The sequence below is a fragment of the Helianthus annuus genome, chromosome 13 (genome assembly GCF_002127325.2).
Source record: "Helianthus annuus cultivar XRQ/B chromosome 13, HanXRQr2.0-SUNRISE, whole genome shotgun sequence".
NCBI lineage: Eukaryota > Viridiplantae > Streptophyta > Magnoliopsida > Asterales > Asteraceae > Helianthus > Helianthus annuus.
Window position 1 is genome coordinate 48,518,304 of NC_035445.2, and position 24,169 is coordinate 48,542,472.

Genomic DNA, 24,169 nt, shown 5'->3' on the forward strand with positions numbered 1-24,169 from the left:
TTCTTCATATATAAGATTTTTTTTATTATAATTACAAATTTGAATCTAAATATTATCCAAATATAAACAAAAATGATAAATAAGAATTTCATCTTACGACAAAATATCAAATATTTGGAAATTTTATCAACTAACTATCATTCTTATCTCCATAACTATAATTTACCTCTATTTAATTTATCAAAGTCAAATAAGTATGATGAGTTTATATTTCAATCCCATTTATCCCAATTTAATTTATCATATTCAAATAAATGTGATAGGTAATTTAAAATTATAATCCTCATACTTCGATAATTATATTTTATGAAATAATTTATGAAGCTTACGTGACAATGTTTCAGAGTTCTGATTAGTTGATAAGCATAAAATTATTTATAACACCAAATCGTGTTAACGAAACTCCATATATTATTAAGCTTTCACACACCTACCATACGAGGAAATGTAATAAAGATCAAAGCTCAAGTTTGTTTTTTTTTAAACCCTATTGAAGAAACAGTGATCTAATTAAGGTATTAATTAGGTGGGTTTATGTTCCTTTCATAGAGGTTAATCTTCTTTTAGGTATTTGAGCTCCGACTGGTTACTCAACCTGCAAAACAGAACACCGTTACTCGTTAAGAGGGGAATGTGGGGGTTTCCCTCTTAACCGGGCTCCGGCGTGAGAATAAGCGACTGCTTTGAGAGTAATTAAGTAGTAAAGAGTGAGAGCCAAGAGAATAGAATGAATAACCTGAGGGATGAAGTTCTCTATTTATAGCCAGAGTGGTGTAAGAGGTTGTGGGCTGATGGGCCTTGGGCCAGAAACGGACAACGAATATGCTCTTTGCCTCGCTGGCCTCGACTGCTTAGTGGCTTCTAGATGCTCGTCGGTGCTGGCGCACCTTGATTGGAGCCACGTGTCATTGTTGTCGGCCTTGTTGTCCCTTCTGTCATCAGCAGACAAGTGGAGATCGTGGGACAGTTGTCCCCGTCTCTTGATTGGTGCCACGTAGGCGTCCTTGTGTACTTATCGTCAGAAGATCGTGGCGCACGATTGAACAGAGCCTGCTGGACGTTCATTGGCTCTTTTTCCTGCCACTCGTACCCTGTGTACCTCTGTAGGTAACAGCGCGTCTTCTTATGGAGATGATTTTGCTTGGTGGCGACTAACCCGCGCGGGGCTAGTGTGTTCACTTATACCATTGTTTTCATGCTAAGTGTTGCTATCTGACTTCATTATGTGCTCTTCCTCGCGCGGGGCTAAGTCATAATGTGACGTAAGCTGCGCGAGGCTGTTATTATCAAGTTGTTATGCTAAGGAGTATGGTCTCACGTGCAACCTGTTATGAGGTTTGCGCGACTTTTTGGGACCATACCCCTTCAAGTCCCCCCAGTCCAGTGCTGCACCATGCGCAACGCAAGTGGTTGGAGCTCTGGACTTGATAAAAATAAGAGAAGGGGAAGTTGTCCTTTTGGTCTTGACTTGTAAGGCGCATGTAGGAAACTGTGGTTTTCGATGCGCAGGTACTAGGCAGTTGTCGAGTGATATCTTGTTTGTCCTTTTAATCGCGCGAGGTGTTAGTAGTTTACGTATATCTGGCGCGATTCTTGTGGCTTCTGCATGAAGTTACTTGCACGGTTTATGGCGGGAAACTTCGAAATTTGAACCTCTGACAGGTTGGTGAGATAAGTCGCTGAGAGCGACGCTTGAGTTGACCCCTGGCACGGATGTCATCATGCCGCCTGCGGCGGTTGCACTTCATGTCAGGAGAGTGGATGCCACGCGCGCGTGGTAACCGTCGTCCCTGCTTTTCCGCTTGACGTGGCAACCTCTCGTTGGTTGCCCCTGCGGCGAGTGCGGCACGGTTACCCATCGCATTAAATGCGATGGGTATATATATCCGAAGAGAAAGGTGAGAGATTCACTTTCTCTTCGTTTCTTCTCCCTTTTTCTCTTTGAGTCTTCATATTGTTCTTCATCTTCTTCAAACTTTCTTCAAATCTTCAAACTTTCTTCAAATCTTCAAACTTTCTTCAAGTTTTTTCCAGCTTTTTCTTGAAATATGAGTGAAGAACATCAAGAAGCTCCTGTTAGTGAGGAGGGGCCAGTCCCAGTCCTGAGATGGGACTTAGGTTTATTCGAACAGATCGTTCGAAGTTTTAGGTTTCCACCGGAGTGGGATGCCCGGTACCCTGCTCAGGGTCAGACCGCGGCTGATGCCCCACCCGGTTACATTACTTTGTTCGAAGACTTCTTCCTTCAAGGAAACTTCCGGCTGCCGGCGACTAACTTCTTTGGTAGCATATTGTCCTACTACAAGTTTCATATTTCGCAGTTAAGCCCACCTGGGATGGTGAGGGTGAGGCACTTTGAGTTCTTGTGTCAATCTCACGGCATTGAGCCGACGGTGAATAAGTTTCGTGTCTTCTATCAACTGCAAAGAACAATGGGGTTCTTTTCTTTTGCTAGCCGTGGTACGGCTAAGAAGATTTTGTTGAATCCTCCCAAGAGTTTCCACGACTGGAAACCCAAGTTCTTCTTCATCCGGGAGGAAGTCTTGCCAATAGCTATGCCGTTTAGGGAATGGACCGAGGTTATACCAAAGGAGGACCTTCCTATACCGAAGTCTGCTCAGTGGTATCAGCAGCTTACCGCAACCCCTAACCGGGTATTTGGGGAGAATGTTCTGGTTGCTGCCAAGATGAGTGACCAGTGGTCACCTAGTAGCAGGGAACTCCCGGTCTTGAAGATCGGGGATCAAGGTTAGATACTTTCCCCCTTTTTGTTTTGTTTCCGAGTACATTCACTTAGCTGGTTTCTTATACTTTGTTTTTGTTGTGTAGAGACGCAACTCTATCAGGCTGCCTTCCCAGCCTTTGGTGGCTCCATGGGCGTTCGCCCTCTGCGCGATGATGAGGAAGGCTGGTATGACCAGATAAAAGGGAACTTCATGTTTCCTCCTGCTGACGCCTTCGCCTCGCCGCCGGATGCAACTGAAGGTGCGCAATATCCTAAACCTCGTCCATTGCGCTCTGTGACTTCTGCTGGGAAAGAGACTTTCTATCTTTCCAGCGAGGAGTCAGTAGGGTCTTCGAATGGCGAGTTAAGTTCGTTGCCTAAAATCTTTGCAGGTGTGTTGCGCGATCTGGGGGTTGACCCAGAGGAGAAGAAGAAGAAACCTTCGAAGAAGAAAAAGAAGGCGGATGTTGAAGTGACCAGCAAGGGTCCTGGCGCCAGTCGCGCAACTACTGCTGCTGTCAAAGGTACGCTTCGCCTCCGGCAACGTGACTTAGACGATTACGTGATAATCAGTGACTCTTATGAAGGTTTATCATATGCAGCTATGGGAAAGACTGGCGCTGGTGGGTCAAAGGGCTCTGGGAGCGCGGGTTCTCGTAACCCGGATGCTGACGCAACTCCATCTCAACCTGAGGATGAAGAAGAAGAGGAAGAAGAGACTGCCCCGTTGATTGGAAGAAAGAGGGGTAGAAGCGAGGCGACAACTGGTATGGCCTCTGCGCCTGTTTCAGTTGTTATTCCCGTTGTTGGGAAGAAGAGCAAGTTGCGCTCGTTATACCAGTTTTCTCCTGGTATGCTCTTATCTCCCTTCTTTATAATTTAACCTCTTTTTGCTCAAGTGCGTTTGCTTTATTCTTGTAGAGATCAAGAAGAAGACCCCTGAAAAGGGGGTTAAGTTTGTTGAACCCAGCACGAAAAGACCTAAGGTTGCCACTGAACCTTCCGATTCTGCTGCGCGTGATGCTGCGAAAACTGCTGAAGCGCAGCGAAAGGCAGAAGAGGATCGGAGGAAAGAAGAGAGTAGGATTGCTGCGCAGAAGAAGGCTGAAGAGCGAAAGCGCAAAGAAGAGGAAGAGAAAAAGAGGAAGGAGGAGGAGGAGAGAAAGCTGGAGGCGGAGAGGAAGAGGAAAGCGGAAGAGGAGAGAAAGCTGAGGGAGGAGGCGGATAGGCAGAGGAAGGCGGAAGAGGCGAGGAAAGAAAGAGCTGCCGATCAGTCTTCTGTTCAAGGGCAGTCTGGTGTCCCAAAACCTCCCCCTGCTGCGCCGATTGTTACCTCTAAGGGGTTAGGGCGCTATGTGTCTAGTGGTGCAAGCTCTGGAGGAGCTGGGGGCTATAACCCCAATGTGATAGGTGCGAAGGATACCGTCGGGGACATATATTATAAAACTTATACTGAAGAGGAACGTGGTGATGCTCCTCATCAAGCCCCTTGGAGCTTAAGGCAGAAGGATACATTTGTTGAATTTGGTCCTTCTCGCGATTGGTACTTGAACCAATTCACTCCTGGCGAAGTTAACCGTCAAAAGGCGAAGCCGCATGAAATGTTGTATCGCACTTACATTCTTGCCGAGGCCAACGCTCGATCTGCTAACCATCAGATAGTTCGTGAATGGCGAACAATGGTCAGAGAGCGCGCCGATTGGGAGGCTTACCGAGAACGTGTGCTAAAACGTGTTGGTGAATTTGAGAAGGCTAAGGCCACATTTGATGAGGAGAAAGCCAAGTTTGAGGCTGATAGGAAAGCTGAAGAGTGGGGTCGCGAGGGCCTGCAAAAGAAACTTCATAATGTGGAAGAGCAACTGGCCAAGGAGAAGGCCGAGTTCAAGCGTATATGCGCTCAAGACAACGAGCGTACTTATGCTCTACGCCAGAAGATCGTTGGTCTTGAGGCTACAGTTGCGGACTTGACCTCAAAGGTGGAGGAAGCGCAGGGTGAAAAAACTGCCAAGCAGCAGATGGAGGTTAGTTCTACTGATTCCCGCTCTTCCTTTTTGTTTACGAGATTTCTCTAAGTCAACTCTCAAGGTGTTTGTCAATTTTTAGGTTGAGCTGACTGAAGCCAAGGTGCAATTGTCTAACAAGGACAAGGATCTCCATGCCAAGGACGTTGAGATAGCGGAACTCAAGCGTCGCTTGAATGAGCAAATCGACAGATGCGAGTCTTTGGAGATTGACCTTGAGGCTGAGAAGGTCAAGGCCACCGATGCTGAGGAGGCGCGTGCTGTCAGCACTGCGGCGCTTAACGTGGCTCAGACAAATTATTCTGAGGCCCAAGGCATTGTGGACACGCTTGTTTCTGAAGCAGAATGGATGCGCACTCGGGGAATAGTGCTGGTAAGTCCCTTTTGCCTTACCTTTTTCTTTAACATGTTGAAGAGTTTATTCTTAATGCTCCTCTTTTGATGAAGGTTGCCAACTCCATCCTGAACGCCGGCGAGCTAGATCGCGCTGTTGCTGCTCTTACGGATGCGGCGCGTGCAGTTGGTCATCGAGGAGGTTACCTGGAGTGTGCTGATCACGTTGAGCGAATGCTGGGACAAGAATTCGATACAAGTCATTGCTCAGTGACGGAACAAGCTGATGCTGCGCTGGCCAGTGCTGAGAACTCATATGACAACCTCTCCTTGCCCATCATGGACTTGGTTGTTAGTGCCTTAAAAAAGGATGATTGGTGTCAGCGCCTCAAGGCGATCCTTGATCCACCGATTACTGTTGAATCATCTGATGAGGAAGCAGCTGGTGATGATGGCGGAGGTGATGACGATGGCGACGATGGTGAAGGGAACGAAGATGATGATGGTGAGAAGAAAGAAGACAAATAGAGTAGGTTGTTAGTTTGTTGATAGGCGTTTGTGCCTTTGTTTCTGACTTGATTGTAAGTGATGCGCTTTTGCGCAGTTTTAATGACAATGAAATGCCTTCGTTTTTTCTGTTGCAATTATTGCATTGCTGTAAAAACTTAGGTTAAATTAGCTCGAATAAATGGAAGCGTTATCTAAGTATAAGGTGGCCACCCGGTCTCGCGCTTTGTTTGCGGAGGACCTTGGAGGTGGTTTTGAACCATCTCAAAATGCTGGAGTGTTTTCGCGCTAATCAGAAGTTTAACATGCATTTGTAACGAAAAAACAATGTAATAGAACATGTCGTATGTTTTCATTCAAATCAGAAGTTGGCTCTTAGGCCTTCATACATATTTGCCAATGGCTCGTAGCCGGCGTGGCGAAATTGAAAAATGGCGCAAGGCCGAAAAGGTTACATATAGCATTTGCGCAATTGTTGCGCATTCCAAGTTCTTGGTAAGATGTGGCCATCTAAGGTGCGCAATTTGTAGGCCCCTTTGCCTAGGACCTCATGAATCAGATATGGGCCTTCCCATTTAGGTGCCAATTTCCCTGGGCGTTCCGCATTTGACGCTTCGTTGTCGCGAAAGACGTACTCCCCTGGATTGAAGGTACAAATGCGAACCCTTGTGTTGTAGTACCTTTCCAGCTGGGTTTTGTATTTGGCCTCTCTGATTCTTGCGATTTCGCGCCGTTCTTCTAACAAGTCTAAGTCTAGACGCCTTTCTGCTTCATTGTCAACCGTGTTGACCGTGGTCATTCGCGGCGAGGGCAAGCCAATCTCTGCCGGGATTACCGCCTCTGAGCCATAGACTAGGCTGAAAGGGGTCTCGCCGGTACTTGTCTTTGGCATGGTCCGATGAGCCCATAAAATGCTTGGGAGCTCATCGACCCATCCGCGCCGCCTTGTTCCTAATCTGGCCTTTATCCCTTCGACGATGCATTTGTTCACACTTTCCACTTGTCCGTTGCCTTGTGGGTGCGCAACGGAGGTGAAAGTGTGTTCAATGTTCATCTCCTTCATCCAGTTCTTAAGATCGTCTGACGCGAAGTTGGTGCCGTTGTCTGTCACGATCTTGAGCGGGAGGCCGAATCTGCATATGATGTGCTCCCATATGAACTTGCGCACAATCATGGCTGTGGTGGATGCAAGGGCTTTGGCTTCTACCCACTTCGTGAAGTAGTCGACAGCTACTATGATGAACTTTACGGCGCCGGGGGCATCCGGGAAGGGTCCTACCATGTCAATTCCCCATTGCTGAAAGGGCCATGCGGTGGACACGGGGATAAGATCATTTTTAGGCCGCAACGTTTTTGGAGCGTGCCTCTGGCAAGAGTCACACTTGCGGATCTCCTTCATTGCGTCAACATGCATACCCGGCCAGTAGTAACCGGCGCTCATGATCTTCGCGACGACCATCCTTGGTCCTGAGTGGATGCCGCAAATCCCTTCGTGGATTTCCCTTATCAAATAATTCGCGTCCTGGGGGTCCACACAGCGCAGTAGTGGTCCCAAGAAGGATTTTCGGTACAAGATACCGTTGTTCATTTCGTACTGTAGGGCTTTGTTTTGGATCTTTCTTGCTTCCGCTTTGTTCTCAGGAAGCACCCCCTCTCGCAAGTATTGGATGATAGGGGTCATCCATGATGTCTGCCCTGTTTCGATTACGTTAACTTGGCGCAGTAAAACCGATGGGTTCTTGAGTACCTCTATCCTTACATCCTTGGCTAGATGTTGAAAGGAGGTCGAGGCGAGCTTGCTCAGGGCATCTGCGGGCTTGTTTTCTGAGCGATTGATATGTATGACTTCGTGGGTTTTGAATTGTTGGAGCAATTCTTTCGCTTGTTCCAGATATAAAGCCATGACTTCACCCTTCGCGTCGTATATGCCATTTACTTGACTGGCTATCAGGAGTGAATCCACATGTGCGCGCAAGTTTTTTGCTCCCATCTTGATGGCGAGGCGTAAGCCTGCCAGAAAAGCCTCATACTCAGCTTCATTGTTGGTGTTTTTGAAGTCGAGCTTAATGGCGTAAGTAAACTCGTGCTTTTCTGGGCTCACTAGACGTAAACCTGCTCCCGCGCCATCTTCATTTGATGCCCCGTCAGTGTAAAGCATCCAGATCTCCTCTGTTGTGTTTTCCTTGGGAGTCTCTATCATCTCGCACTCCTTGATTTTATCGGCCGGCACTTCTGTGATGAAGTCGGCGAGGACCTGCCCCTTAATGGCTGGGCGCGGCCTATACAAGATGTTATGGCCGCCCAGTTCAATGGCCCACTTTGCCAACCTGCCTGATGTCTCAGGCTTCTGAAGTATAGTGCCAATGTGGAAGTTGGTAAGCACAGTTATCACATGGCCTGTGAAGTATCGGCGCAATCTTCGGGAGGCGTGTAGTAGCGCAAGAACCAGCTTTTCCATTGTGGAATATCTTGTTTCTGGGTCTGTGAGTACCCTGCTGACGTAATAGATCGGGGTTTGCACGCCGTTCCTGTCTACCAACAATACTGACCCTACTGCCTTATCCGAGGAGGACAAGTACAGCACAAGGGGCTCTTTTTCAAACGGTGCCGTCAGCGTAGGGAGTCGATCAGACACGCTTTCATTTGTTGAAAAGCTGTTTCGGCTTCCGGGGTCCATTTGAACTCTTGCTTCTTTACGCAATTGCGCAACGTGCTAATGAAGGGATACGACTTTGCGGCGTGATTGGAGAGAAAACGATTTAGCGCGGCCAGCCGGCCGGCTAGTCGTTGCATTTCCTTGATGTTTCTTGGTGATGGCATTCGTTCTATAGCTTGTACCTTCTCTGGATTCACCTTGAAACCGCCGTTTGTGACAATGAAGCCCAGAAACTTCCCTTCTTCCATGCCAAAGGAACACTTGGCTGGGTTTAGCTTCATATTTACGCTGCGCAATGAGTTGAACGTTTTTTCGATGTCTTTTATCATTTGGTCCTCCTCGGGACTTTTCACCACTAGATCATCGATATAAACCTCAATGTGCTTTCCGATGTCACCTGCGAAGGTTTTGTCCATCAAGCGTTGATAAGTCGCGCCTGCATTCTTTAAACCAAAAGGCATTTTGGTGTAGCAGAATATTCCAAGATCAGTCCTGAAGGCTGTCTTGTCTTCATCTTCTAGCTTCATCTGCACTTGATGGTATCCTTTATAGCAATCCAAGAAACACTTCCATCGGTAAGGCGCGAGGGAGTCAATCTTTTTATCGATTTCTGGCAAGGAATAGCAATCCTTTGGGCATGCTTTGTTGAGATCGGTGTAATCTACACACATGCGCCATCCGCCATTTGACTTTTCCACCATTACTGGGTTCGCGACCCAGCTTTGGTATCTTACCTCTCTCAGGATTCCCGCCTTGAGCAACTCGCATACTTGCTCATTCATCGCTTTTGTCTTATCCGCGCCTAGGCTGCGCCTTCGCTGGACTTTTGGTTCTACAGAAGGGTACGTGTTTAGGCAATGCTCAGTTATGTTGCGCGGGACGCCGGTCATGTCTGACGGGGTCCAGGCAAATATATCCATGTTGCGGAACAGCAGTTGCTTTAAACGTTTTCTGATGTCTGACGAAATGGCGTGGCCAATTGTCACTGTCTGTTCTGGGTACTTGCGGTTTAAGACCCATTTTTCTGGCTCGGTCGTAGAGACCTTCGCCGCTTTTGTTGGGCGCAGCTCTTCAGTTGACATCACTTCTTTCTTGGCGTATATGATTGCTACGCCTGTCTTGGTAGGGAAACCTATGGCAGAATGAGGTGTTGAAGTCACCATGTTTAGTTCGCCTTGTGTTTCCCTTCCGATGAGTACGTCGTGTCTTGACTTCACTGGCATTACCATGAAGTTTACGGTTGTTGTTCTTGAGTGTTTCCCGTCAGAGAGCGTGACGGGGAAACTGATTTGGCCGAGAGGGAAGACCATTTCGTTGCAAAAGCCGGACAAAGGATAATCGACTGGCTCGAGTCTCGCTTTGTCTTCTTCATCGAATTGATTGAAACATTGTTCGTAGATGATGTCGGCTGTGCTTCCTGGGTCGATGAAGATGTACTCTGTTTCATAGTGACCAATTATACCAGTAATGACGACGGGTCGTGTAGCGCGAGGACCGCCGCGCACTACTGGGAATATGACTTGCTGTTCTTGCCAAGAAGGCTCGTAGGGCCGTTTGCCTTTTTCTCTCGCGGTGTATTTTGGTCCGTTGACCATGTGAGTCTCTAGCCGTCTCACCTTTTTGTGGCTGCCTTCATCATGACGCTGGAGTTGACGGGTGTCCTTGCGCACATTCTTCACTAAATGGCTTAGCTTGCCGCTTTTGAGCGCTCTTTCGATTTCCTGGCGCAAACTGTAGCAGTCATCGGTCAAATGCCCCGAATCTTTGTGAAAATCGCAGTATAAGTTAGGGTCTTGCCCTTTCTTGTTTGTCATCGGCCTTGGCGCCTTGAAATCGACATTCTCCGTCATCAACACCTCTTTTGGAGTTTTTGTGAGCGGAGTCCAGTGTTTGTCGCGGTTGTCGTCTCTGACTGCTTTCTTGTAACCGATTCGGTCAATCGTATCTCGCGCATCTTCTCTGTAACGTGGCCTGTCGTCGCGGCCTCTGGGTCTCTCAGACTTCCAGTCATGACTCTTGTACTTGTTGCGCTTGTTGTTGTTGTTGTCGCGCGGCCTCTCGTTTGCTCTTGAAAATCGATCTTCGGAGTAATAACCCTTTCCACCAGCAAGGGACTCCTCGGTTTGCGCGACGATCTTTGCTGCTTCCATCAGTTTATCCCACTCTTTTGGCATCCCATCTTTGCCTGTGATGGTTCTAATGAGGCTATCACAGCGTATAGCCTTCTTGAAGTGGCAGCGCATGAGTTGCTCACTGACGCCGCCAATCTCTAAACATTCTTTGTTGAAACGCGTGATGAAGTCCTCCAGACCTTCACCATCCCTTCGCCATATGTCTTCTACTTCCGCCGTATCACGCTGATAGCGACGTTGTTGGCTAAAATAGCTTAAGAATTGTGTCTTGAAGTCTGTCCATGACTTAATTTTTCCGGGCGGAAGGCTGTCAAACCAGGCGCGAGCCGCTCCGGTCAGCGTTTGAATGAACAGGTGGCACCACATGGGCATGTTCCAACCTCCCATGCAGCCCACACTCGTGAATGTTCTGACGTGGTCGTCTGGGTCAGTCAACCCATTGAATTTCCCAACGGTTGGGGGTAGCTTCTCTCGTGAGAGTGGTGCGAGTGCGATTTTCGGGATAAACTTGGAGTGTTCCGCAGCTTCCGCTGGCCTGTAAGCCAGGCGGAAATCTCTTTCAGCCTCTTCTGTATAGCCAATGTGTTGTCTTGGCTTATAGTACTCGTGGTTTTTTGGTAAACGATTGAAGACTGACGACTCTTCATCACCTTCCCATGTAGGATCATATGGGTCGGTTTCTTCCCATTCATTGTTCATGTTGCGCGGCGTGAGCCGGCTGTGAACAGGGCCTCGTTGAAGGTTCGACGGATATTCATAGTGACTATCCGTTTCCCCTCTTGTATCGCGCGTGTCTTGTACGCTTACACGTCTTGTAGGGGGAGGCCTGTTGGTTCTGCCTTGAAGATTGGCTGGTGGTGGCATTTGGCGCACCCCCTGACTAGGAGGAGTGACCAAGGACGGTTCTGCCGTCAACACTGCTTGCTGCGCGATGAGCGATTGGTATGCTGCATTGATAGTGGCGATGTTCTTGGCATACCACGAGGCTGGGGTTTCGCCCTCTGGTAAGCCAAGTAATGCAGATACATTTTGAGGTGGCACCGGGTTGGACGGTCCTTCGCCGTTGTTACCTGGGGTAGCCATTTGTGTGATACGGGTAACGCTCCCGCGCTGACCCCCCGTGTTGGTGATCTCAACTTCACCTATCTCTTCGATTTGGGCTTGGAGGTTTTGGACTCCTTCACCCAAGGCCGTGTTGGAGTTGGCTCCGAAGCCGAACTCTGGAAAGATTCCTTGACCAGTCATAGTCGAAGGATGAAAAGATGTCAAAGGCTCAAATAAAGAAGATGAGGGTGGTTATAGAAAAAATCGGTGGGCGCCAATGAAGAAACAGTGATCTAATTAAGGTATTAATTAGGTGGGTTTATGTTCCTTTCATAGAGGTTAATCTTCTTTTAGGTATTTGAGCTCCGACTGGTTACTCAACCTGCAAAACAGAACACCGTTACTCGTTAAGAGGGGAATGTGGGGGTTTCCCTCTTAACCGGGCTCCGGCGTGAGAATAAGCGACTGCTTTGAGAGTAATTAAGTAGTAAAGAGTGAGAGCCAAGAGAATAGAATGAATAACCTGAGGGATGAAGTTCTCTATTTATAGCCAGAGTGGTGTAAGAGGTTGTGGGCTGATGGGCCTTGGGCCAGAAACGGACAACGAATATGCTCTTTGCCTCGCTGGCCTCGACTGCTTAGTGGCTTCTAGATGCTCGTCGGTGCTGGCGCACCTTGATTGGAGCCACGTGTCATTGTTGTCGGCCTTGTTGTCCCTTCTGTCATCAGCAGACAAGTGGAGATCGTGGGACAGTTGTCCCCGTCTCTTGATTGGTGCCACGTAGGCGTCCTTGTGTACTTATCGTCAGAAGATCGTGGCGCACGATTGAACAGAGCCTGCTGGACGTTCATTGGCTCTTTTTCCTGCCACTCGTACCCTGTGTACCTCTGTAGGTAACAGCGCGTCTTCTTATGGAGATGATTTTGCTTGGTGGCGACTAACCCGCGCGGGGCTAGTGTGTTCACTTATACCATTGTTTTCATGCTAAGTGTTGCTATCTGACTTCATTATGTGCTCTTCCTCGCGCGGGGCTAAGTCATAATGTGACGTAAGCTGCGCGAGGCTGTTATTATCAAGTTGTTATGCTAAGGAGTATGGTCTCACGTGCAACCTGTTATGAGGTTTGCGCGACTTTTTGGGACCATACCCCTTCACCTATCAACACCAATACATTATTAATGGGGTGGTGGTTCATTAGGAAATGCGAAACACTTAGGTTTGGGGGAGTGAGGTCTTGGGTTCAAGTCCCACACACGACACGACACGGATTAAAAGAAATTTGTCGTTAAAAAATAAATTAAATTGTAAGTTGTTACTGTGCAGGAGATTTATTTTAAAAAAATAACGTAACACGTAAAATAACAAAAATACAACATATGAATAACTCTTTTGTAGGTGATGAGGAAATAACTTTTATCTAACGTTTAAGATAGTATTATATATATTACCTTAAAGATGTATACATTATTAATGTGTCTTTTAACTTTAATTTTTTAAACAAAAAAAAGTTATTTTCTTGTAATCTGTACCCCCGACAATGCTTATACAAATGTTGTCGAGAAGCCTAAATTTAAAAAGTAATTGTTGGATTATCATAGATCCATTATGATACCTAAAAACAACAAATTCTAACAAGATATTATTATCAAATTTTTCATAATCTATTACATATGATCTATAAAATAAAACACGAGCAACAACATTTACCAATAAAACAATATTGACTCCCGGGTATTACACGGGGAGTAACCTAGTTTTGCCAATAAAAAGAACCTAAAACGATGGCAAGACTGTAGATTTGAACTGGGGGCAAAATCGTAATTTGTTAGGGTCAATGAGGAAGTGTCGGGGGTAAAAACATATATTAGCGAAGTTAAAAATTCAAAAATAGAATACAAAAAATCACGACCAATAAAGGGTGCTAGACAGCTACCTAGTACTATTCCCTCACGGTTAATGTATCAAAATTTACTAAATGTAAAATAGTTATAAATTTGGAAAGATATGGAATTGGAGACACGGAGTGATGATCATTCGGTTATGAACATGACATGCAAAGCCCGCTATATGTAGGGATGGCAATCGAACCGGAATCTGATGGGTAAACCTGAAAGCCGACACATCTAGGACGAGTTTGGTGTCAGTTAATCGGGTTTGGGACTAGTTTTTATTTTTTTCGCGGGTTTGGGATGAGTTTGGGATTTGGTGATATACCCGTTTACCCGACCCAATTACCCGATAAAGTAAACCCGTTTACCCGATTGTATACCCGATATAATTTCTTTTATATTTTTAAATATGTAAATATATAATACATCCTTTTTTCTATACATATAGGTATTTTATCCCGTATACATTATATAGTTATTTGATATATTTCTTGAGTGATAATACAAATGTAACTGATTAGTAGTTACCCGATGGGTTTTGGGTCGGGTATACCCAACGGGTAAACTTTTTAAAATTAATGGGTTACCCGAAACCCGTGGGCATACCCGATACCTGATGGGTATTTACCCGCTAGAAACCCGACGGGTTTTAGGACGGGTTTGGGATAAGCTTATCTTATCGGGTTTGGGGTTAGGATTACCTAAACCCGTCCCAAACCTGACCCATTGCCATTCCGCCGATCGGAAATTCTTTATATTTAAAAAATATAATTGGACAATACCTACTCGAGTCTTTATATCATATATGTATTACACTAGTTTTATGTACTGCCTGTGTTACGGGGCGTTAAGCCGAATATTTCTCAGTTTCATAAATATGTACATATATGTTTCGGTAACTTGTGCATACTACTGATAACATGATCTCAATAAAAATTACATCTAGTCAACCAATCAAAACAAAACATTACCATAGTTTTGCATGAAACTAAAACGATGTCAAGACTGTAATCTTTAACCCTGAGCAAAGTTGTAGTTTGTTAGGAACAATGAACGAGACTAAAGAAAATTACACATAGTCAACCAATTAAAACAAAACACTACCATGATTTTGCCAATAAAAAGAACCTAAAACGATGGCAAGACTGTAGATTTGAACTGGGGGCAAAATCGTAATTTGTTAGGGTCAATGAGGAAGTGTCGGGGGTAAAAACATATATTAGCGAAGTTAAAAATTTAAAAATAGAATACAAAAAATCACGACCAATAAAGGGTGCTAGACAGCTACCTAGTACTATTCCCTCACGGTTAATGTAATATATATAAATTTGTTTCACAACTAGCTAGTCATTAACCAAATAAAAATACATATATATATATAATATATAGTTTATTTGAATAAAATATTATCCACAGAATGAAACATTGGGAATAGTAGTGGATGGGTGGTAAGGCAAAAGAAGCTGCAAGACGATTTCTCATTCAACCTTTAAGACCTCTACTTTCCCCGCAAATTTCTTTCATCATCTTATCATTTTCACTAAAACCTGCATTCTCTTTCTCATTGTTCATCATCCTCCACCACACCACCAACCATGGTATATATACATACATATATCTATCTAATCAACATATTATTATTCATGCTTTCTTTCTTTCTTTTACGTTAATCATGCATGCATATATGCATGTTAATTATGTGTTCCCTAAAACTTTTTTTTTTTTGGAAAGGGGTACGTACATCAAAGGGGGGTGATCGTAAAAAAGTTGGTTTGTGATCGCCCTTTGATGTCTGTACCCCTTCCAATAAAAAAAATCCTGGGCTAACGGGTTTTTTGATTATATATGTTGGATTTTGTTTGTGGAAATGAATAGGCGAACGCAGCGTCTGGAATGGCAGTGAATGATGAATGTAAGTTGAAGTTTTCGGAGCTAAAATCAAAGAGGAACTATCGATTCATTGTCTTTAAGATCGAACAACAGCAAGTGGTTGTTGAGAAGGTTGGATCTCCTAATGATAGTTACGACGATTTCACAAACTCTCTACCTGCTAATGAATGTCGTTATGCTGTCTTTGACTTTGACTTTACAACCGATGAGAATTGCCAGAAAAGCAAGATTTTCTTCATTGCTTGGTAACATGTTCAGCTTTTTTTTTCATAAAATAAAATTATTCTTATGCTTATATATTTCTTAAAAAATAAATGTTTAAAATTAGGGCACCTGATACATCTAAGGTGAGGGAAAAAATGGTGTATGCAAGCTCTAAGGACCGATTCAAGAGAGAATTGGATGGAATCCAAGTCGAGTTGCAAGCCACAGATCCAAGCGAAATGAGCCTCGATATCGTAAAAGCACGAGCACTCTAATCACGACAAACGCTTCGTTTGATAAGTCCCCGTACACTCGCTACATACGCGTTATTATGTCCTTTATTTGCCTTGTTATTTTTGCCTGATAAAATTACATTCATCATTGTAGTTATAATGTAACATTACCATGCCTCATATTGTAATCTTGAACAAATTTAATTTCATTTATCTAAAATGATTCTTTATTTATGCTTTTATCAATATATGACATGTTAAGCAAATTTCGCATTACAAGCTATCGATGTCCCGCCTCAAATACCACTAACGCATATTGGACACATTGATATGTAGCTTCCTCATGGGAAGACAAATGTTACAACTTACAACGTCGTTATGATAAATTTGTATGATTATATGTTTCGATGCTATCGAAACCAAACAACTAGTAAACTTACCTATGCATTTGTAGATCGTGGCACCCAAGAACCGTGCTGATGCTCTATCGTATACTCTTCTCTACAACTAAACCGGCGATGATATAATATCATACAACACAACATGAAAAAAAAAAAAAAATCTGGCTTAGGGATTGTTGTTTTGGTTTTCAAAATACCCCCTCTCCCATTTTTCGACTTGTAGTACCGAGTTTGTTTTTCTTCGAAGAAGAGATTTTAGGGCTTGAGGTTCATAAGGTGGTGGCATGGTGCATGGGTTCACCGGTGAAGGGCCTTTGATCATGGACTCCATCATGAACTGCTTCTCGAACCCCTCTGAAGAACAAGCCATCGATTCTGAACATAGTTCCACTGCTTTTTCGGGTATTGTGGGCTTGTATTTTAAGAGTTTGGAGTATTCGGTTAAAAGATGGAACATGTAATCGTATACCTTGTCCATTTTCAATTCTTCTTGAATGAAATTGCTTGCGGCCTTACCTATCTCTTGCGCCTGCCACAAAATGTATATGGAAGTGTCACAAACTTAACTAGTCAGTATAATAGCTGGCAAAACAAGTTGGCTGGATAACGGGTCAAAATGTGTTATTTTTATATTAAGATCCAACGGGTGGGTCCATACTTGTTAATAGCGAATAGCGGTAAATAGCGACAAACTACCTATACGCTACGTAGCGATATTGATGAGATAGCGAGCGCCGAGCGCTATTTGATGTTTAGCAATAACGTATTAGAGTTTGTTTTTTTTAAAAGGTTTTATTCACGAATTTAAGGTTTTTTGATGCAATTAGTGAAGATTACACCTGTTTGGTCCATGAAAACGCCTAAATTTCGGTTTTTAATATTTCAAAAGAAAAATAAAAGAAAAAAAACTAATTGTCGCTATTTCACACTATTGAGCGCTAAACATTAGATAGCGATGATCCAGGGCTACGCTACTCTATTCGCTATAGCGCTCGCTGTCATCGCTATTAACAACTATAGGTGGGTCCAAACTAAAACCACAACACTTTTGGTCTACTTTTGATATTTTGTAAATAATAAATAGGTTAAAATAGCCACTTCTGCGGGTCTGCGTTTCTAGAAACAGAGTTTCATAACAAAAAAAAAGTATTACCTTTTGCTTGTGACTGTTGCCCCAATCAACGGCAAACTTAATGGATCGGCACTTATCATCTTCTTTAATAGGCCAGTAGTGATGAACAGGCATCAACCCTCTTGTAAAGAAATCATAGTAACGCGGCTTCACCACGAAAGTCACAGAATCGCAAGCCAGAATGTATTTATCACTCACCGACCATGCAGATCCCTCGATATAAATCTTATACCTGCTTTTAAAAAAATAATAATAATAATAAAGTTCATAATTACATGATCATCAAATGATGAATATATGAACAATTAGTCACAGATTTTCTTGCCTGTGGACACACTGGCTAGCTAAATCTGATTGCTTGTAACCTTGCTGTGATTCTTTAAGCCAGTCCTGAAAAAGATCAATAAATGAATTATTTTATATTTATGAATATAACTTCCTAAACCTAGTTATTTCAATGTAGATTATTTTTTAATTGTATAGGTTTTGTAATTCTATTTCACATGAAAAATATTAAATTTTGGACAAAAGTTTTCGACAGAGGCTGCAAGCGTTCAGCGAACAGTTCGTGAACCGTTTGGCCGGAAATTCGTTTGTGAAACAAACGAACACGAACAAGAAATTTTGTTCGTTTAGTTAAATGAACGAACATGAACAGAGGCCGCATTTGTTCATTTATGTTCGTGAACATTTGGTAATTTTTTCGTTTATTGTTTGATAGTTCATTAGTGTTTTTTTATTATTTTATTTAAATACTGCAAAATTCCAACAAATAATATGTTTAATAAGTGTGAGAGTATTATATATTCTGTTCATGAACTCTTGTTAGCGTTCGTGTGTTTCCATTTGTGTTCATGAACATTAGTTTGTGTTCATCAACGTTCGTTGTCTAAAATTAACAAACGAACACAAACATAAAATGTCATTCGGTTTCGGTAAGTGTTCATGAACAGTTCGTGAACACATATATTTCTTAACAAACGAACACGAACAAGGTCGTGTTCGTTCGGTTCATTTGCAGCCCTAATTACAGAACCTAACGCATCACTTTTGACCCGTTGACCCGCCCACTTTGCCACCTATGGAAGTTACCAAGAAACACTACCTGCGCATAGACACGCGCATTCCAGTCCTGCTTATCGGAAACGTTGCATTTAAGAAGATCCATTCGGGTTTCCGCAACGATCGGATTACCTTTCCAGTAAGCGTACGGTTCCCTATCTATCCATTTCGTCCTCGTGTTCCCTTCCTCTAACTCCTTCAGCAAAGATCCCCACGGCTTTATATTAATTTCCGGCCTATAATAATTTCAAGATTACTTACATTTGCATCAAATCAAACAGTTCAATAAAAGGAAAAGAGTAAAATGTCATTTTCATCCCTGAGGTTTGGCCAGTTTTGCGACTTTCGTCCAAAGTTTTTTTTTTTCGCATCTGGATCCAGAAGGTTTGAAATCTTGCTATTTTCAATCGGCTCGTTAACTCCATCCATTTTTCTCCGTTAAGTCAGGGAATTTTTCGTTTTTTTTTTGTTAACCTAAAGGGCAATTCGGTCTTTTTCACTTAATGTACAAGCATTTAGCATAATGTACAAGTATTGCCCTTTAAGTGAAAAAGACCGAATTGCTCTTTAAGTTAACAAAAAAGACGAAAATACCCCTGACTTAACGAAGAAAAATAGATGGAGTTAACGAGTTGGATGAAAATGGCAAGATTTCAAACCTTTTGGATCCAGATACGAAAAAACAAACCTTTGGACGAAAGTAGCATAACTGGCTAAATCTCAGGGGACGAAAATCATTCGGTAACGAACTTACCACCCCCAAAACGACCAATCCGGAAAAACAATATCCAAAGTAGAATCATCATTGCAGTAACGAAACAAAGGCGGTGGAGCACCCGCATTGGGCCCGTTATAGTACTTCTTCAAGATAACGGGCCAGTCAACACAGTCAAACATAAGGTCCAAATCCGGTAACTTCCCAGGATACCTTCGTAACAACTGCAATATCCCCCATAGCGTAAACACATCTCTAGACTGAAACGATTTCTCATACGTCTCCACATAAGCCCGTCCGTTTAATATCACTAAACGAAAATTAGCTGTTCGTTTCGCACTCAACACCATCTCTTCAGTTATCCCTGTTTCCTTCCAGGGTTTCAAATCTTCGTGAATCCAACGAAAGTACTCCGGGCAGTTTTGTGACGCATCCGATGTGAATTCGTCATCTTGTGGTTTGAATTTTTTCGGGTAGTAGTCTGCTGGACACGTTTTAGTTAGATTGCCCGATATACATTTTATCGGAATCTCTATTTTCTTCGGAGGCTTCTTGGCAATCACTTGAGTGATGGTAGGTTCGGTTTTTACTGTTTCGGTAGTTTGATCAGTTTCAGACGGTTTTTTCGATATTAGTGGATCTACGGTTGGTTGAATGTGCACTGTGTTGGTAGGGTCTAACGAACTCGAAGATGGGTTTTGAATAATCGTCTGCGACAACGAAAATTAAACACAAAAAATCAGACCCAAAGCAGTAGCAGATCATCCAGATTGTGTATGTTGCAATCCATTAGAATATCTGGCAACACATTTATGATTCCAATAACTACATGCATCATGTTTTACATAATTATATACCTAAATTTATTTAAGATCATGATCATAGTTGTTAATGGCGAATAGCGACAAATAGTGATAAGGTACCTATACACTACATAGCGAATAGCGGGCACTATTTTATATATAGCGATACACTAGAAAAAAGTTTTTAAAAAACTTTATATGTATATTATATCAAAATACCCTGGTATATACGATATTTTACATGTATATTTCACAAACCCCTATAATCCGGTTAGTTTATAGTTATATTAATCCTTGTTTATATTTAAGAAAAACTAAAATCCCGCTATTTATGGCTGCATACCTTGTAGCGAACTTCGACCTATACGTTACGTTCATTGCTGTAGCGACCAGAGCGACCGCTATTGACGACTATGATCATGATTACTGTAAACTATAATTTTATTTTGAGTAAACTGCCAAAATGGTCCCTGAGGTTTGATCACTTTTGCCACTTTAGTCCAAAACAACCTTTTGAATCTGGGTCCCTGTGGTTTCAATTTTGTTGTCATTTTCATCCAAAATCAAAATCTGGTCAGATTTTTCAGTTAACATCCAGTTTTTTTTCTTTTTCCTCCCTTTTTAATGAAGGGCAAAATGGTCAGATTTTTTAATTTGTTATAATAAAACGTTAAAAGACCATTTTGTCCTTCGTTAAAAGGGAGAAAAAACTGGATTTTAACTGAAAAATCTTACCAGATTTTGATTTTGCATGAAAATGGCACCAAAATTGAAACCACATGGACCTAGATTCAAAAGGTTTAAGTTTTGAACTAAAGTGACAAAAGTAACCAAACCTCATGGACCATTTTGGCAGTTTACTCTTTATATTTATTATGCATCATGAAATTACACTTCAATTTTGACCAACCAACTTTGACTAATCAAACACCTAACAATTAATTGAGACGATGATAATTGATGACTGGGAACTGTTACATAATTTTACAATCCAGAAGAGACAAAACAGCAGGTAACAGAAACATCGGGTACATCGGAGCCGACACTTCCGGAGGTGGGCCCACTGGTGGGCACGTGTCAAGAATAAACAACATGCCTTTATGAATTTAAAGTACGTTGTGCGAACGTCACGCCGGATGCAACGTGGTTATTCATTTTTTTTTCCAACGGAATCAAACAATGCTACGTCGTTTTATCCCAACGACCTTGTCGTTTTCATTACAAATCTAGAAATAAAATAAAAGCCAACTTGATAACTTTTTTCTCCCCATCATTTCAAACTACTAGTGGAACTGTGGGAGTAATCTACTTTTCCAGCAAATTTTTTGCTCTCTGTATTAACAGAAAAAGAAAAATTATACTAAAAATATGTTGAAATGTGATTTGTAGCAATTAATCAATCAGGATTAATCAGATTGAGATTTTATATGTAATTTTCAGCTTTTATATGTATATAAACACATTTTTTATGTATTTTTTTAAATAGACATGTTTTAACACCTTATCCGACTTATATTTTCAAGTAGATAGGATTAGTTATCAGAATTTACAGGTTCTGGTCAAGTATCTGGCCTAAATTTGGCCAGAATCGCTAGACTACCATTGATTTTTGGCCAACTGGGACTAGATTTGACAACCGTCGACCGCCTACTGATTAATTGACTCACTAAATAAAAATTACTCGGTGAACCTGGGACTAACGATTAATCAAAGGCTAGTCAGGATTTTTCCAACCATGCCACTAAAAGAACATTTTACCCAGTGGCGGACCTAAAAATTATTTGTTGGGTGTGTGGATGAGTGGTTCAAACGTATTTTCAGGGGGTGCGGTCGGGTTTTTTGCCTAAAAAATACACTAACTTTTTTTTGTCAAGGGGTGTGCCCGCTCACCTTGGGCTTCACCTAGGTCCGCCTCTGATTTTACCGTAATTATAACTACGTTTTCAACCAGGGGCGGATCTGTATTCAAACATTGGGTTCCTAGGAACCCAGTCGGTTTGTAGTTTTTAACGGAAACGTATATAGAAAATTGAAAAGGAACCCATAAATAAATTTTGGGTGAACCCATAAACAAAAATCTCTACTGTTCCATTGGCTAATAGCTCTGTTTCTAAACTAGACATCCCAAGTTCGAATCCCGTATCATTGTATCTGTGCCTTTTCTAGTTCTATTTTTTGTTCCTTTTTCTATTTAGGGTTACCTAAAAACAAAAGGGCAAGAATACACATATATTGCAGACCGTTCAGCCTCCTGCTTCCACCCTCTATAATATCGTCTTTATCACAGTCTCATTGACTCAGGTGTGTTAACTAAATAATTGTTATAATTTGTTGTTGGTATCATGCTAAATTGTTAATTACTATTGTGTTGTGTTTTAATGTGTTAAACTTAGATTATTTTGTTGTAAATTTTTAACTTGTGTTGAAACTTAGAATTTCGCCATTTAGGGATGTTACTTTCTAACGTATTTTGTTTTAATCTGCGTTAGTGATGTTAAATTGCAATATATTGAAACTTGAATTTGTGTAATTGGATGGGTGCGGGATACATGAGTGTAATGCAACGTTTACATACGATGAAAACTCGTAGGGAACAATTCTAGATAGTTTTTTTTTATTCGTAAAGACCGTCATATTATATATATTATATGTTTTTAAATTTCTAGTGATGGTGTTCTTTTCATTATGGTATCGTATTTTTATTATGTACCTGATCCGAACCGTCGAACCGACCCGAGTTTTTTACGATCAGTCATATGAAATTGGAACATCTAGAAAAGTGAACCCAGTGAAAAAAATTCCTAGATCCGCCACTGTTTTCAACTAACTTTATACAGTCACCGTAATGAAAAAAATCAAGTATATTTTACTCGTTCAAATAAAACCTTTTCGAATTATAGATAAAAATAGCACGTACCAATGGCATATTCAATTTTCAGTAAATTTACATATATAAAAGAGTTAAATGTCATTTTAGTCACTCTGGTTTGGGTCACTGTGCTTTGGGTCATTTTGTCAGTTTAGTACAAAGGTTTTATTTTTTGTCTGTGAGTCTAAAAAGGTTTCACCATTGCCATTTTAGTCTACTGGGTTAACTTCATCCATTTTTTCTGTTAACGAGAAGGGCAAGTCGATCATTTTATATGTAATTCTGTGAACTAGAAAGACAATTCGGCCATATAGAATGACCGAATTGTCTTTCTTGTTAACAGAAATAATGGATGAAGTTAACCCAGTGGACGAAAATAGAAATGGTGAAAATTTTTGGATACACAAGTGAAAAATGAAACCTTTTAACTAAACTGATAAAATGACCCAAATTACATGAACTAAAATGACATTTAACCCTAGATAAAAATAAGCGCTTCCCAGTAACATAGTAGAAATTATCGTATATTAAAGGTTATATAAACGAAAAACAAAATCTGATCATAATAACTAGTTATAGTAATAAAAGATTATTTTAACATAATAAAAGATTATTTATATTTATTAAGATACCATTTGTTCAACCCGACCCGTGTAATACGAATCGGAAACGTACCGGAACGGTGGCGTCGAGCAACCGGGTTGAGAGAAAGACGGCAGCGAGCATGAAGATAACGAAGAAAAGGAGGCGAACTGAGGATCTAGAAGTTGCGGTAAAAACGGCGGAAAGTAACGGAAGCCAGATCTTGTCGGAGAAACGTCTGTAGAATTCTTTAGATCTCGATCTCCACACTGAATTGCTATTACCTTCATCATACCAATCGTTTTGCATCTTCAATAATTCCAAATGTCTTCTTGTTGTTGTTGTTAAGCAAATCTGCGGCTGTTTGAGTAGTAGATTATATAAAAATGATGCCGGAGGTTAGAAATTGATATTGTTTGTTTGTTTGTTTGTTGTTGAAGGTGGAGTTAGGGTTTATAGTTCCGGCGAACAGCGGCGGTGGTGGTAGTGGTGTGGGGAAGATGAGGAACAGGGGAGACTTTTGTTGTTTTGTAATGTGTAAAGAGGGAAAAGAAAAAAAGGGAAAATGAAAAGCTAAATTTAAATAAATAAATAAATAATCACCGATTCTTGACTAAAGGTGGTGTTTTGATACTAAAATATGAAACAAACAAATTGGTGTAATTTGGTGTTTACGATACGTTGCCTGTTTTATGTAACAGGTGTTGAATTTTCAATTGTTTGGGATTAAGAAAAGGAATTGTATACGTTTTCTGTTTCCTGGCGTTTGACACGTTCGGTTTGTTGATGCTGGAGACGGTTCGGTTCTTGGCTAGAGTTCAGCGTTTGGTCCACAACAACTTTTCGACCCCTCAGGGGCGAGGCTTTGTTTTTAGTAGATTAGAATTTTTTATTCAGAAGAGGATGATGGCGCAGTTTGTTACTCGTCTACTTGTTATTCTTATGTAATTTGTTTTGATGATTGGAATGA

General features: G+C 42.0%; 3 protein-coding genes across 4 annotated transcripts; 2 read left to right on the top strand and 1 right to left on the bottom strand.

Annotated features, from left to right (window-relative positions):
• The first annotated feature begins 934 nt into the window (after positions 1–934).
• On the top strand, positions 935–5,911 carry LOC110885813. Of its 2 annotated transcripts, XM_035981534.1 has the most exons (7): positions 1,619–2,748; positions 2,830–2,985; positions 3,118–3,249; positions 3,328–3,576; positions 3,647–4,746; positions 4,829–5,119; positions 5,194–5,911. In XM_035981534.1, exons 1-7 carry the CDS (start codon positions 2,049–2,051, stop codon positions 5,605–5,607), a joined length of 3,042 nt encoding a protein of 1,013 aa, XP_035837427.1. In that variant the 5' UTR covers positions 1,619–2,048; the 3' UTR covers positions 5,608–5,911. The 2 variants fall into 2 exon arrangements, with proteins under 2 accessions (XP_021989221.1, XP_035837427.1); XM_022133529.2 differs by having other exon boundaries at positions 935–2,748; positions 3,118–3,576.
• An 8,879-nt stretch (positions 5,912–14,790) lies between these two features.
• On the top strand, positions 14,791–15,869 carry LOC110885812 (actin-depolymerizing factor 7). Its single transcript, XM_022133526.2, has 3 exons — positions 14,791–14,906; positions 15,184–15,443; positions 15,527–15,869. Exons 1-3 carry the CDS (start codon positions 14,904–14,906, stop codon positions 15,675–15,677), a joined length of 414 nt encoding a protein of 137 aa, XP_021989218.1. The 5' UTR covers positions 14,791–14,903; the 3' UTR covers positions 15,678–15,869.
• Positions 15,870–15,901: 32 nt separating this feature from the next.
• LOC110885811 (protein O-glucosyltransferase 1) lies at positions 15,902–23,855 on the bottom strand. The gene is made up of 6 exons (XM_022133525.2): positions 23,293–23,855; positions 18,985–19,655; positions 18,274–18,466; positions 17,494–17,558; positions 17,190–17,400; positions 15,902–16,565 (listed from the first exon to the last, which is right to left on the bottom strand). Exons 1-6 carry the CDS (start codon positions 23,506–23,508, stop codon positions 16,203–16,205), a joined length of 1,719 nt encoding a protein of 572 aa, XP_021989217.1. The 5' UTR covers positions 23,509–23,855; the 3' UTR covers positions 15,902–16,202.
• Between the last annotated feature and the right edge of the window lie 314 nt (positions 23,856–24,169).

Bases quoted from the DNA above. Each gene is read 5' to 3' on its own strand.
- LOC110885812 (XM_022133526.2), top strand. The intron at 15,444-15,526 runs GTAACATGTTCA...GTTTAAAATTAG, and splicing joins AAGATTTTCTTCATTGCTTG to GGCACCTGATACATCTAAGG.
- LOC110885811 (XM_022133525.2), bottom strand. From the start codon at position 23,508: ATGCAAAACGATTGGTATGATGAAGGTAATAGCAATTCAGTGTGGAGA. The intron at 17,401-17,493 runs GCAAGAAAATCT...TTTTAAAAGCAG, and splicing joins GCTAGCCAGTGTGTCCACAG to GTATAAGATTTATATCGAGG. The intron at 16,566-17,189 runs GTAATACTTTTT...ATTTTGTGGCAG, and splicing joins GCAACAGTCACAAGCAAAAG to GCGCAAGAGATAGGTAAGGC.
- LOC110885813 (XM_022133529.2), top strand. From the start codon at position 2,049: ATGAGTGAAGAACATCAAGAAGCTCCTGTTAGTGAGGAGGGGCCAGTC. The intron at 2,749-2,829 runs GTTAGATACTTT...TTTGTTGTGTAG, and splicing joins CTTGAAGATCGGGGATCAAG to AGACGCAACTCTATCAGGCT. The intron at 3,577-3,646 runs GTATGCTCTTAT...TTATTCTTGTAG, and splicing joins GTTATACCAGTTTTCTCCTG to AGATCAAGAAGAAGACCCCT.